Raw genomic sequence first — 15048 nt, forward strand, 5'->3', positions numbered from 1 at the left:
ATTTCCAACAAATGCTTTGTGGTTTTATTAGACTGTCACTATAGTAAGGATTTTTTAAAAAACAAGATTGTCTGATTTTCTGTTCCGCTCATATCTCAGATGTTTTTCTTGTAGAAATGTATCTCTATTGTATAGTATTTTTCCCAACATTAGTTCTTAAAACAAACATTCTTAATTAATTTACTTAAAATATGTCTGAGAATTCAATCAGTTAGAAACAGTCAATAGAGCATATTTAAAACTATTTCTAAAAGGCAAATACAAACATTTTTTCTAATATAATCATGATGGATTTTTTTAAAGGAAAACTTAATTACTTTATATAATACAAACCAGAAAAATGGGACTAAAATAATAATCTTACATACATTTATAATTTCCATTCACTCTTCATACTGTTTTAGCTTTAAGATTAATTGTTCAGAATCTTATTTCACAGTCACTCAACTTTTATTGACTTTGATATTGACACACTTGGTACAAGTTATAAAGCCTTATGTGGCGTGATATACAATTAAAATACTTTGTCTCATAACTTATATTAATGGGTGCATGTCAGAGAATGCCGATTTGCCTCTGAGAAGAATGTAAACCCACATAAATTAATTTATTGTGGAAAAGCATATCAGGGCCATTAACCCCTTTGTCTTTGCCTCACATAGTGAAGTGTTAGCTGCTACAGACTGTGGTTAGGAGCCCTGCAGGCTTAGCCTACTCTTCTTTAATGTGACTTCTGTTAACAGTAAATTCATATTCCACTAGCCTACTGGTAAATTTTTCAAAATATAAAGCCACTGGATCTGGATCAGGTTAAATTAAAAAAAAAAGCATTAGTAAAAGAGTAATTTGATTTCTAAATGATTGTGGTAAGGAAGACTCTCACTGTTGTTCCTAAATCCTCATACATAAATTCAGTTAAATGGTACTGGGTATGGTCCAACCATTTTTTAGAGCACTGAGTTATAAATAATTAAGTAGCAGGATCTGGTGTGTTGTTTATAGGTCAAGATACAAATACTCTGTTCTTATGCCCAAGGGTGATAAGGCTCTAGCAACTAATTTAGCTACCCAAACTGACAAGAGGCTGCTATGTAAACTGGAAAGCAAATTTATAAATGTGTAGGAGAAAAATTCACTTTTGAAGAGAAAAGATACTCTGGTGCCTCGCTCTCTCCCGCAGACCAGGTCGATAATATTGCTGTTGCTTAGTGAGCACAACATCTGATCAAGGATAGGTAGTTGAATGATATTTATGGCTCCTGTTATCTATCTAGAAAATGATCAGTGCGTCTATCTCCACAGTAACAATATCCTTGAGGTCCCTGGTTGGGTACATTTTTCCCCTAGATAGTGCTGGACACACTCTGACAAATTCTTGCTATTTGGAATCTCTGTTTATAGATACCATAAAGGTTACTTTCTTTAATATAGCCTTCCATCAAAGGATGATTGAGCATCATACAGAGGCTTAGGTCAAGGCGGGGGTGTGGGGGAAGGGCTCATTCAAATGCCTCCAGAGGCCAGCTAGTCACAGAAACAAGTGAGGTTAATGAGATGTGAGAGAAGTGTTGGAAAAAACCAAATTTACATTATTTTTCCTGAATATAGTATGAACAGGTATGTGTGATATTTTTAGAGGTATTTGAAATTTTAAAATAAAAAACATTGAAAAATAGAAATATTTCCTTACTTAAGTTCTCTTTCATAATTTGTTGCTTCTGGACTTATCATGGAAACATAAGATATCACCATCAGACCATGTAAACCTAAACCACAAATCCTTCAGTTAGGTGTAATACTTTGATTTACTCAGTTTCATCTCTTTACACGGTGTTTGCGTCTGGAGATGTCTTTGTTCAGTTCTGGCGTCCCGATACCACTGTACTTAACTCTCAGTTATTGCTTTGCAGTTCAATGGCTTCCGTTTGTAGCTCTTGTTTTCATATTTTCAATCTCAAATTACAAAGGTAAACTTTCTAATGTTTCAATGTTTCTTTATTTTCATAAAGTTTAAAATCAGAGAACCTTTTCGGAATTCCATTTTCAACTCCACAGCTTTGGTAATGTAGTTCAAGCCATGACTTTCATGTCAGGAGAGTGATTTCAGTGCAGGATAATGGGCCAGATTATGCCTTGCCAGATTAGTTCCTTAAAGACACAATTTCACTTCAAGTGAACAAATTGAATCATACATTTGTGTAGCTGATGAACGTGGTGAATGTCTTTGAAGAGAACTATTCAAAATTGATAGGTTCTAGCATCAAAAGGCCAAGACTTTGATCCACTTTTCATTGTTAGAGATTGAGTAGAGTGGCAAATGACATAAAAGCGTCCAAAAATATTAGCACTCAGCCACGTAAGTCCATGTACTGCAACAGGCCACAATAGGAGCCATCTAATTTATAAAAAGAAGCCCTCGGATATCTGGATTTTATGCTATGTAACATTATCCAGTTCACAGTATTAATTACGGCACATTCATGGTATGTTGCATTTTAAATTCTTTGGCACAAAGCAATTCCAGAAAATGATTGTAACCAAGAGATCAAAATTCTATGTCTTGGGGAATGTTTCCTTCCTAAATTTAAGTTTTCACATTAACACTGTCCATTGTAAGACTGAATCACACTGACTGATTTTGACCAACTGCCCTGCATTTTGCAAATTTTCTTGCAGACAAAGATCAGTCATTTGCTGAGTCCAATCACAGCCTGTCATCTTCTGACACATAAGCATTCTTGTCAGTATCACCAATTCAGTGTATCTGATGATGTGTTATTATTTAAAGCTGTGCTCTCATCATCTGCATTAAAAAATGCTGCAACCAATTCAACTTTTTTTATACAACTTTTCTGCAAGAGCTAAGACATAACTTCAATATTCTGGTCAACAGTACTTCCAGTAAGACTTCAATTTACAAATGCTTGTCTCTGTGCAGAACACATAATTTCTGCTGTACTCTATGATGCTCTTTTATAAACTTGCCATCCTTTATAAAAGTTTTTGTTGTCTGGGTAATTTTTTTCACTTAATATGTAACCTCATTTATAGGAGCATCAGATATTTTATTCATATTCAAAAACAATCATTGACATTTCAGTCCTAGTCTCAGGTTAAGTTTTTCATTTCTCATCTTCTCCATATACCAGTAATAAATGTTATGATTTGTTTCAGACGGTTTATTTCATATTTCACAACCTCTTAAGTTGTGGTTCTTTCAATAGGGATATCTTTTATTTGTGTGTTATATATGGAAGACTATTCTTCACTTCATCAAAGAAAGATGATCTTTTCCATTGAGTCTAAATCAAGCATCTTTTCCCCACATTCAGCGGAGATAGGCATATAGAGAAATAATTCTTTATTCTAGAAGAAACAAACAAAAGTGGCAACTGAAATCAGCTTTAACATTAGAGAAGCAATAGGGAGTGATGGTGATTGTGGCTAATTAGAGACCAAATGTTCCATCTAAGGGAATAGTTGCTGCTGCTCTATTATATATATAAAAAAAGGTAACTAATTATCTTCATGCAAGAATGCAGATCTAGTTTTGCCAAAATTGATTTTTTTAAAGGAAAAGATGAAAATTATTGGCTCAATTAAAAAAGAAGAAAAGAAACTACAGGTCAGTAGACTAGACAGAATAGTTCAGAAAGCCAAAACAGTCCCATAGGCAATCAGTATGCAACTTCTGTAATAAAGTATTAAGATCTTTTCATACAACTTTTCTTTTATGAGATTATATCCACCACTATGATTGGAATGCTATATATTCCCCACTAACTCAAACATTTGCAAAAAAAGAATTTATAAATGTCAGCTCATAGTGTGAATCTCTTATTTTTGTTATCCCAGCAGGTTCTTTCTACTGGTAGGGATGTCGATCACATGGACCTGCATCCGCCATCATTGACAGGAGGTCATGTGATGCAGCATGGCCACTGGTCGGAGGTTTATGAATGGGCACATGACCCAAGCCAGTCCAGTCAGAATCCTCTCTGGGTCTTTATTTAAATGTTGAACTACTCGCTTTTCTTGGGGCTCACAACCAGAAAGTACATGACGTCTAGAATTATTTATGGTCATTTTTGTCACAACACAAAGAGAGTCTACCTCAAATGATGCTAACATAGAGAAAGATATCAGAGCCAAAAACATGAAGAAAAGAGATAAATAAATCGGTCATAATATCATTTGAACTGCTGAAGCCAGCCATTTTTATTTTTATTTTTTTTAAAGATTTTATTTATTTATTTGAGAGAGAGAGAATGAGAGACAGAGAGCACGAGAGGGAAGAGGGCAGAGGGAGAAGCAGACTCCCCACCGAGCAGGGAGCCCGATGCGGGACTCGATCCCGGGACTCCAGGATCATGACCTGAGCCGAAGGCAGTCGCTTAACCGACTGAGCCACCCAGGCGCCCGAAGCCAGCCATTTTCCTTGGTCTTCCTAGTTAATAAACCAGTATATATATATATATTGGCATAGGCTGGTTTAGGGTGGGTTCTGTAACAAGCAAATAGTCCTGACTCCATCTGATTAGTACAGATAACTAATATTACTCTTTATGTCTGAGTTGTTTGGCAAGCTATATGGTCTATATAATCCTAAATATTCTCCATTATAATAAACTATACTTAATTATAATCTCTTATTTAACATCAGTTTTATATACTAGGTTTGGAAAACTTTATCTGTGAAGAGCGAGATAGTAAATATTTTAGACATTTTGGGCCAGATGTACTCTGTCACAAGTAACCTAACTCTGTCTTTTGGTGCAAAATCAGCCATAAATAGTCCATAAAAAAATGAGCCCAGTTATGTTACAATGAAACTTTATTAATGGCATTGAAATGTGAATTTCATACAATTTTCACATGTCATGAAACATTACTCTTCTTTTGATTTTTTTCAATCGTTTAAAAATCATTCTTAGTTTGTGAGCCATATTTGGCCTGCAGGCTATGGATTGCTGACCTTGTAGTAGATCATAACCTCCACAAGGGCGAGGAGGGAGCCTCACCATCACTGTGTCCCCAGCACTAAGGGGCAGTGCTCGCAAGTAGCAACATATCCCTAAATATTGAATATGGGTTAATGAGTACTCAGGGAAGATCAAGATTATGGAAAATTCTGTTTTCACAAAAAATAGTAACACTAAGCATTTTGGAAACTTAGTAGAAATTATTGAAGATTGAAGAAACCCAAGGAAGGTCACCGCTTCTTCCCAGTTCTCTGGCCCCTTCTTTGCCCTTTCCTCATCTCTTTACACCCTCCCTCCTGAATTGTCCCAGGAACCCCAACTTTTTCTCCTTCTATTATGCAGACCAATGTTTTCTCTTTACAACTACTATCCCCAAACTTGCATATTGAAACCAATCAAAGTATTCAGATGAACAGAGGGATCTACCCTGCAGGTCAGGGAACCAACCTCCCAGTTCTATTCGTGGTATCTTCAACAGGTCATTGGTCCCAGGCAACATGCTTAAAAACTGATTTTTTTCTCACATAAAATGGAGACAAGTATCACCTATGGAACCAACTCCATACATTTTCTTGAAAGTTCCACATGAATTAGTAAACATATGGGATACATAAGTTTCTTCAAATTCCTAAAAAAATTTAACACATTACTGGTAAAGATTTTAGTACTTTTTACAATGATGAACGTTTATAAGGAATGTGATCCTACCTGCTTAACAAAGCAAATTTGTTTTAAAGGGGCCATCATTGTAATGAAATTTCTCATCTTAAAATAAAAATAAACTAGGCTTCACAGGTTTTCTAAGAAGAAATATCAACTATAACCAGGATAACTTTGATACTATATTTTTTCTTAACTGAGAATCTTGTATTCAACTGATTGCAAACTATTAATATATGAAAAATGAAAAATAACATCTACATTTTAATTGTGTAAAAAAATATAAGAACTCAGCCAGCCTAATCTCAAGAAAATATGAAAATTACACCTTTAGGATGTTATGCTCTAGAGAAATGTGGATATTTCTAAACATCTTTTAAAATGATATTTTATTCTAGTGGAATCCTTTTCTCTTTCATTAACCTGGAGGATAAACTTAGACTTTTAGTTAAGGTAAGTATCAAATGAATAAAACAGCAATGTATTATCAATATATAACACACTGATCTTAAATAATAGTATTCTGAAATTTTTTTGTCTTTCATACAACAATGAACTAGTCTCTTTTCTTCAAAATCATCTTTAATGTGTTGCGTAGCTACTGTTGCTAAGATTCTTTCTTTTTTCTTTTTCTTGAAAAAGAATATTATGTTATATAGCCTATGGGGTCCTCTTATCTTACATTAACTTCTGCTATCATAACTACACAAAACTAAAAATCTACACAGACATATCTTTGTTTTAAATAAAGAATGACACATGGAAGTAGTTAGATTTTAAATCGTTTTAAATATTCACATTATCTTTCCAACCATCAATTCTCACAAATGAAAAGTTTGAGTTTCTAGTCCATATCATCCAGTTTATCTGTCCATTTTGCACTTATATTTATGAAATATGAGAATAAAATATAAAATAATTCTAAGCAAATGTGCTTCCATCATTTAAGAACAGGATGAAAATATCTGGTTGCTTTAATATGAATTTTAATAGCTCTCACTGGTTATCTCCCTTTGACTCTACAAAATCAAGTGTGGACCTAGAATGGAACATTCTTTCTCCTTCTCTATTACTCTAGCAAACAATATCATTTTCCACAGCTGCCATTGAGGGACTTTTTCAAAAGAGATTTTACTCTCATTTTTTTTTCCCTTGTGGGGGTGATAGGGGGGAAAGGGCAGTAGAGGAAGGCAGGGAATTAAACCAAATCCAGCCAATTTTCAAAAAAAAGATAATGTGTTCTCACCACCTTTCAGTTGTAAGCTCCTAATTGGTAAAAACCGAAGTTGTGCACAAGTTTAGCTTCCCCATTATACTGTGAGTTCTTCAAGGACAGAACCCTGTTTTAGTCTTCTTTTTACCCCCAGCACCTAGCATGCATGGTGCAACAGAAGTAGGAAGAGTTTAGCAAGAGTGCTGAAAGAATTAATGAATGGGTGAAAGGTCAATGGTTAAAATTCTATGTGTAGCCACAGCCGTAAGTCCCTTTAAAAGATAAATGAAGACAACATCTCATTGGCTAGGACTGTAGGGTAAGCACCCAAAAAGAGTAAGAGTAGTCATTGTTACTGATTATTTTAAATATAGAAAATAATTAGTGGAAGCCCCTCAAAAATTTGTATTCATCTATTGAAATCTGAAAGGCTGGGTTGGTTTATGATTGATCACAGGATAGTAGGAATGAAAGAAATACCATTGGATTAGAAACTAACAAAAATTTTACATATCAAAGACCATTTTAATCAATTATTAGAATTTTTGTTCCTTTTCAATTCCTGTGTTGCTTATGATAATATTTTAGAATGAGGCAGGGTTAGAACTGCTTTTCACCAGGTAAAGAGCTACATGGAAAAATTGGCTTATCTTTTATTTTCTGGAGACAGAGGTGAGACTCTGTTGAAAAGAAACAGGACAAGAAAAAGCACAATTAACTAACTCATTCTCAATATTCCTGGTCTCCATCCTGTTACTCAAATGGATCTTTTGCTTTAAAATGAACACTTTGGGACACACTGACGAGTTTGACGTTGATCAGTATATGTCCCAAGGTTTCCTTGATGGTTTTCCTTTGCATAAAAGAAATAGATGTCCCTGGGCAGTTTATGGATCAGCTCATGTATCTGAGTAAGGCCTTCCATCATTACTGCCTCACTTAGAGTAATACCACTGATTATTAGAGCCACAACATCCGACATTGCTCAGAGATTATCCCTTCGAAAAAAAAATCAAGAACTATGTTGCTTATGGCAAAGACCAGTGTATCTATTTCACCATTAAAATTTTTTGAATTTCTTAGACAACATAGGACAAAAATCTAATGTGGAATTACCAATAAATCCTCCCAAGTTAATTTCTGACTGAACTGCACCCAATTAAAATCCCCAGCCAGAGAGACCACGTAACAAACACCACAATAAGTAAAGAAACATAACCTGATACTAATGTTGTCCATATTACCAGGCAGAAAGCCATTGCCTACAGAGTCAAGAAAATGCAGGAAATACACGTGTCAACATGTGTGTGTCAGAATGCAAGGAGACAAGCCAAATCTGGATTTGGCTATGTAGTATCTAAAGCTTTATCTGATAAATTCAAGGATACAGTATGTACATCTCAGGAAGTGCAACTTTGAGTTAACTTGACCTTAATAAAGACTTAGTAATGTTATAATAAAGTCTATAACTGGATATGAATATTCATGTGATCTCAACCATAAAAGGTTCTTACGCAGGCAGTCGACACTAGGGCCTAGGCTTCAGGGCAGGGAAACATGAGCAGTAGCCCTTAGAAATGGTCATGACTTGGTGATGTCCATTGTAGTTCTTGGGAGTCAATCAACAGTGAATACTTCCTCTCATGGTCTGTTGCACTGATGAGCACTGTTTCTGATATAGTTAGAGACAGTGCAGAAAAGGGCAACAGCAACCCAGACAGGGGGACAGCTTACAAAAATGTCTTGGGAAAGAAGTGATTCACACCATTAAAAATCCAGGTACAGTAAACTGATAATATGGCCTCAGCTATTGACCAATTTTCTAAAATATAATCTGGGAGCTTATAGAAGGAAACTGTATAATTCTATCTGGAATCAGACATTACACCAATTTACTTAAAAACTAAAATATAGGGGTGCCTGGGTGGCTCAGTTGGTTAAGCACCTGCCTTTGGCTCAGGTCAGGATCCCAGGGTTCTGGGATCAAACCCCACATCAGGCTCCCTGCTCAGCGGGGAGTCTGCTTCTCCTTCTCCCTTTGCCCCTCTCCCCTCTGGTGTGTGCTTTCTCTCTCTCTCTCTGTCAAATAATTCAATAAAATCTTAAAAAAAACAACCTAAAATGTGTATCTTTTGTTTTAAAGGGGAAAACCCAAAAACAATTAAAGAAAAAAAAGGGGGGTATCAGACTAGTGAAAGACAACCCCAGTAGGCTATTCCAAGTCCCTACAAAAAGGTTTGAAACCTAAAGCCACAGGAATATTCTGAGAGGCCGCCAATGATCCATCAAATAAGAACCTAAGCACCCATATTTAGTGCTTACAAGGCACTCAGTTTTTACCATATTTTTGTTCAATAAATGTGAATTACTGCAGAATTATTTTATAGCCCACTAGAAAAATGTTGTTCCATGATATTAAATTCACCAGCATAGAGATGCTTTCTGGAATATCAAGCAGGTACTGAGTTCTGAATTTGTGCCAGAACATAACAAACAGAAACCACAATTTCTTTGGTTTCACATTAAGAAATCAGATGGTGCTGAGGAAGTAAATGTGCATTCTTAAGGGACAATGTCTTCCAAATAAAGGAAGCCCTTGATCCTATCTCAGAGTCAAGAAGTTCTAGAATTATGTCTGCAATTATGTCTATATAATTTACATCAATTTCAAGCTGTTTTCTGGGCTCCAAGGAGGAAGCCTGGTGGGAGTAGGAAACGGCTGGTTGGATAAACAGGACTTGAACTTTCTGACAGGAATCACAAGGAGAATCTCAGCCTTACTCACATGGAGTCAGGCGTCAGTGCCTTGATAGAGAGGAGGTATCCAGAAGAGAACCCCCAGGCTCAGGGATATGTCCCTTAGTGGCCAGGACAGTGTCCAGTGAGTTGGGGATTTTTGTTTGTTTGCTTTTCCAAATAGAAAGGAGACCAGGAAGGCTGTATGAGAACCCAGTGCTGGAGATTTACAAGGGAGAAAAAAAAACTCAGCTGACAGAAATACATCAGTATAAACCACACTTCCCCAATTTGCACAACAGCCTACAGAGGAGTGCCATCCAAAGGTAGAAAAAATAAAATAATTATCTTTGGCTCAGGGCCACCAGCAACAAAACAGACCTTGATGCTACAATTATAGTTACTTGCAACTATAGACTGATCACTAGATAGGGTTAGTTTCTGACTCAGAGTCTGAGGGAATGAATCAGTTTGTCTTGGTTGGTATTAGGCAGGCTGTGAACAAAGAGGTTATTTGAACTGCCCTCATGTTTGCCTCAAGCAAATGGTCAGGCAGAAAGAATGATGTAGATAACAAAGATTATCTGAAGAAGATTGCCATTAAGACTCACTGAGTTTCGCATCGCATGTCCCTTATTAAAAATCAGAGCGTGCCCAGTGAAGACAAGGGGACGGTGCCCCACCTGGCTTCAGTTATCTCCAAGTAAACTCTGAGAATTCACAACGCAATCCTAAAGGCTGCTCTACCTGTTGTACCTACTTTTCATTTTTTAACAAATCATTTTTTTAAACAAATGGGTCTTTGTAAAGAACTGTGGAGTTACCAGGGCTCTTCTCTGCCATGGAGATTGAGGAATCCAACTTTGAAATACAGAGTACAGTGTGCTTGTGGGCCAACAGCTCTGGAATGGCCAACTGGAAAATGTTTCCCCCAAAGAACTAAATGATACCAGAACCATTAAAGTATTTCTCAGCCTTACTTGCATATTCAGTTTAGCTGAATTATTTCGAGCAATTTAAAGTCTTGGCATTAGTTTTGGTTTGCTTATTCATTTCGTTTATTCAGCACTTTTTCTCTCTTTTAAAAATATTTTAAATTGAGGCATATTTTGTGTGAATGGAAGTGGGTGTAATATGGATTCTGCTAGATTTCACTATCTTATGGCTGAAAAACTAGGCATTCATCCCAGCAGCTGCCATGGATGGATTTTGGGAGAACATGGCAACTCAAGTGTGGCTGTGTGCAGTGGAGTGAATGTGGCAGGTGTTTCTCTCCAGGAACTGAATCCAGAAATGGGAACAGACAATGACAGTGAAAATTGGAAGTGCCTAAGATGGTGGTTGAAAGTGCCTACGAAGTCATCAAGCTAAAAGGATATACCAACTGGCTATTGGATTAAGTGTGGCTGATCTCATTGAATCCTTGTTGAAAAATCTATCTGGGATTCGTCCAGTGTCAATGATGGTGAAGGGAATGCATGGCATCGAGAACGAAATCTTCCTGAGCCTTCTGTGTATCCTGACTGCTCGGGGATTAACCAGTGTTATCAACCAGAAGCTGAAGGGTAATGAGGTTACTCAGCTCAGGAGTTACCTTGTGGAACATCCAGAAAGACCAAAAACACCTGTGACTTTTGGCTCCTAGGCTGTGAAATTTAAAACTACAATGTGATTAACTTTGAGCCTTTAGTTTTTCATCCATATACATGGATCATAGTTTGCTTTTATCTTCCTAAATACGTGAATCTGGGATCACAGAATCGAAGCTACACTTGGTTTAATGTTTGCAATATGAGCCCTTAACAAATAAAATTAACTATCATAAAATAAATAAATTAAGGTACATTTAACATTCAATAAAATATACAAGTCTTCAGTGTTCAATGAGTTTTTTTTATTGTAGTGAAGTGTAAATAACATAAAATTTACCATTCTAACCATTTTGAAGTACAGTTCAGTGGCATTAAATACATTCACGCTGTTGTGCGGCCATCAGCCCCATCTATCCAAAGAATTTAATATCCCCCAAATAAGACCCTGTACCCATTAAACACTAACTCCTCTAGGGGCACTTGGGTGGTGCAGTCAGTTGAGCATCCCACTCTTGGTTTCCCCTCGGGTTGTGATCTCAGGGCCCTGATCTCAGGGTTGTGGGATCAAGCCCTGCATAGAGCCCGACGTCAGGCTCCATGCTCAGTGTGGAGTCAGCTTAAGACTCTCTCTCCCTCTCCCTCTGCCCTTTCCCACCACTCGGCTCTCTCCTCTCTCTCAAATAAATAAATAAATTTTTAAACACTAACTCTTCTATGTTGTGAAGCAACTTTTTATATGCTTACTTGCCACCTGTATATATTCTTTTGGGTATTCTTCTTCTTTTAAGGTCTTTGACTCATTTTTTATTTGGGTTGTTTTCTTACTGTTAAGATTTAAGAGTCCTTTGTATATTTTATATATTTAATAGATGTTTCTTTTGCAAATATTTTCTCCCAGTCTGTGGCTTGTCTTCTCATTCTCTTGACATTGTCTTTCACAGAGTAGTTTGTAATTTTAATAAAGTCTAGCTTATCATTTTTTCTTGGTTCATTTTTAATATTAATTTATAGGAATTCTTTTTATATTCTGGATACAAGTTCTGTCAGAGTTGAGCTTCAAGTATCTTTCCCAGTCTGTAGCTTGTTTTTTTATTTTTTAAATAACACCTTTTGATGACAGAAATTTTTTTTAAAAGATTTTATTTATTTATTTGACAGGGAGAGAGACAGCGAGACAGGGGGAGTGGGAGAGGGAGAAGCAGGCTCCCCGCCGAGCAGAGAGCCCGATGTGGGGCTCGATCCAGGGCCCTGGGATCATGACCTGAGAGCCAAATGCAGACGCCTAACAACTGAGCCACCCAGATGCCCCTTGATGACAGAAATTTTTAATTTTGATGAAAACTTAGTTTTTTTGTTTTGTTTTGTTTTGTTTTGTAATGGTTAGCACTTTTTGTGCCCTATCCAAAAAACTCTGCCTATCCCAAAGTGGCTAAAATATTCACCTATGTTTTCTTTCTACAAGGTTCCAGGTTCTGGGTTTTACATTTCAGTCTATAATCCATCTCAAATTAAGTTTTGTATATGTAATGAGAGAGGGGTTTAAGTGTATTTTTTTCTATATGGATATCTAGTTTTTCCAGCAATATTTGTTTAAAAACAATTTCCTTTGCCCCACTGGATTGCCTTGGTACCGAGGCAAAAAAATCAACTAATCATATATATGTAAAACAATTTCTAGCCTCTTTATTCTGTTCTCTTGATCTATATGTTTATCCTTATGCCAATATCACAGTGTCTTGATCTAAGCTTTAAGAAGTAAGTCTTGAAATCGGGCAGTGTAATTTTACCAATAGTGCTTTTTTTTTTCAAGATTGTTTTGGATATTCTGGGTCCTTTGTATTTCTATGTAAATTTTAGAATCAGGTTGTGTATTTCTTCACAAAATCCTTCTGGTATTTTAATAGGGATTTCATTGAGTGTATATGGACTTATTTGGAGAGAACTGACATCCAGATGTTAATGAGCCTTCCAATCCATGAACATATCTCTCCACTTATTTAGGCATTCTGTAATTTCTTTAAGTAACATTTCGTACTTTTCAATGTAGATGTCTTGTACATCTTTTGTAAGATATCTGTAAGGTATATTCCAAGGTATTTGATGTTTTTTGATGCATTTAGTATCTTTTGAAATTTAATTTTAAATTCTCATTGCTTGTATACAGAATAAAATTTTTGAATATTGCCTGTGTATCTTGTATTCATGCTAAATTCACTTGTTAGTTCTACTATACTTTGGGATGATTCCATAGAATTTTTCAAATACTCACTGATGTTGTCTGTAAATAATGAGTATTTTACAACTTTTTTTCCAATTTAGATGTCTTTTGTTTCTTCTTCTTGCCTCAATGCACCAGCAAGAACCTCTTACCCTGTTGAATACAAATGGTGAAAGCAAGCATCCTTGCCCTGTTGCCAATCTCAGAGGAAAGGATTTAACATTTCACCATTAAGTATGATGTGAGCTGTAGGTTGTTTTGTAATGCCTTTACCAAACAGAGGAGGCTGTCATCCTGGTTTGCTGTGAGGTTTCATCATGATGGAGTACTGAACTTTGCCAAATGTTTTTTCTGCATCTATTGTGAGTTTTTTCCTTTATTCTGTTAAGTGGTGTATTCCATTGGCTTGGTTTTCAAGTGTTAAATCAACCTTGTATTTGTGGAATAAACCACACTTCACCATGATAAGTTATCCTTTGTGTATATTAATAGGCTGTTACAATTTTTGTGTTATGTTCATGAAAGTTATTGATCTATAATTTACTTTTCTTGTAATATCATTGATAGGTCTCAGGGTTATTCTAGCCTCATAAAACAAAGTAAGAAATATTGTCTCCTATTCCACCTTTTGAAAGAATTTGTGAGGACTGGTTTTATTTCTTCCTCCAGTGTTGGGTAGAATTCACTAATGAAGATATCTGGTGCTGTAGTTTTCTTTGTAGGAAGGTTTATGATTACAAATTCAATTTATTTAATAGATATGGGGCTATTTGGATGCTCTATTATTATGTAAGTTTTGGTAATTTATGTATTTCAAGAAATTTGTCTATTTTATGTTGCAAAATTGATTGGCATAAAGAAGTTTGTAATATTCACATCATTCTTATAATGTCTACGGAATTTGTAGTAGGGTTCCCTTTGTATTCCCGATATCAGTAACTTGTGTTTCCTCTTTCTTGATTACATTTGTTGGGGTGTATCAATTCTACTTGTCTTTCAAAGTATCACATTACAGGTTTTTAAAATGTTATTGTACTGTATTGTCTAGATTGCCTTTTTTGCTTAACAATATATCATCGACATTTTCCAAAAGTGATAATATATAAATATTCCTCAATTTTTAATAGTTGCATAATATGCCCTTAATTCCATATTTAAGCCATTTCCAAATTTTTCAAAACTACAAACAACCTTGTATTTTTTAAAATTTTTTTATTGTTATGTTAATCACCATATATTACATCATTAGTTTTTGATGTAGTGTTCCATGATTCATTGTTTGTGCATAACACCCAGTGCTCCATGCAGAACGTGCCCTCTTTAATACCCATCACCAGGCTAACCCATCCTCCCACCCTCCTCCCCTCTAGAACCCTCAGTTTGTTTTTCAGAGTCCATCGTCTCTCATGGTTCATCTCCCCCTCTGATTTCCCCCCCTTCATTCTTCCCCTCCTGCTATCTTCTTCTTTTTCTTTTTTTCTTAACATATACTGCATTATTTGTTTCAGAGGTACAGATCTGTGATTCAACAGTCTTGCACAATTCACAGTGCTCACCATAGCACATACCCTCCACGATGTCTATCACCCAGCCACCCCATCCCTCCCACCCCACCCCCCACTCCAGCAACCCTCAGTTTGTTTCCTG

At 36.0% G+C, this 15048-nt stretch overlaps 1 protein-coding gene and 1 pseudogene across 1 annotated transcript in view; one reads left to right on the forward strand and one right to left on the reverse strand.

Moving 5' to 3' along the window:
- CCDC172 (coiled-coil domain containing 172) overlaps positions 1 to 15048 on the reverse strand; it is an 81229-nt gene that overhangs the window by 8818 nt on the left and 57363 nt on the right. Inside the window, exons 9-10 of the mRNA XM_081823064.1 lie at positions 9973 to 10044; positions 5529 to 5610 (exon numbers count right to left, since the gene is read on the reverse strand). Coding sequence (XP_081679190.1) covers positions 5529 to 5610; positions 9973 to 10044 — 154 coding nt within the window. The remainder of the gene's footprint in view (positions 1 to 5528; positions 5611 to 9972; positions 10045 to 15048) is intronic.
- On the forward strand, positions 10433 to 11222 carry LOC102737638 (L-lactate dehydrogenase B chain-like; annotated as a pseudogene).

This window comes from Leptonychotes weddellii, chromosome 6 (assembly GCF_054177405.1).
Source record: "Leptonychotes weddellii isolate Sample4059 chromosome 6, ASM5417740v2, whole genome shotgun sequence".
In the NCBI taxonomy this organism is placed as follows: domain Eukaryota; kingdom Metazoa; phylum Chordata; class Mammalia; order Carnivora; family Phocidae; genus Leptonychotes; species Leptonychotes weddellii.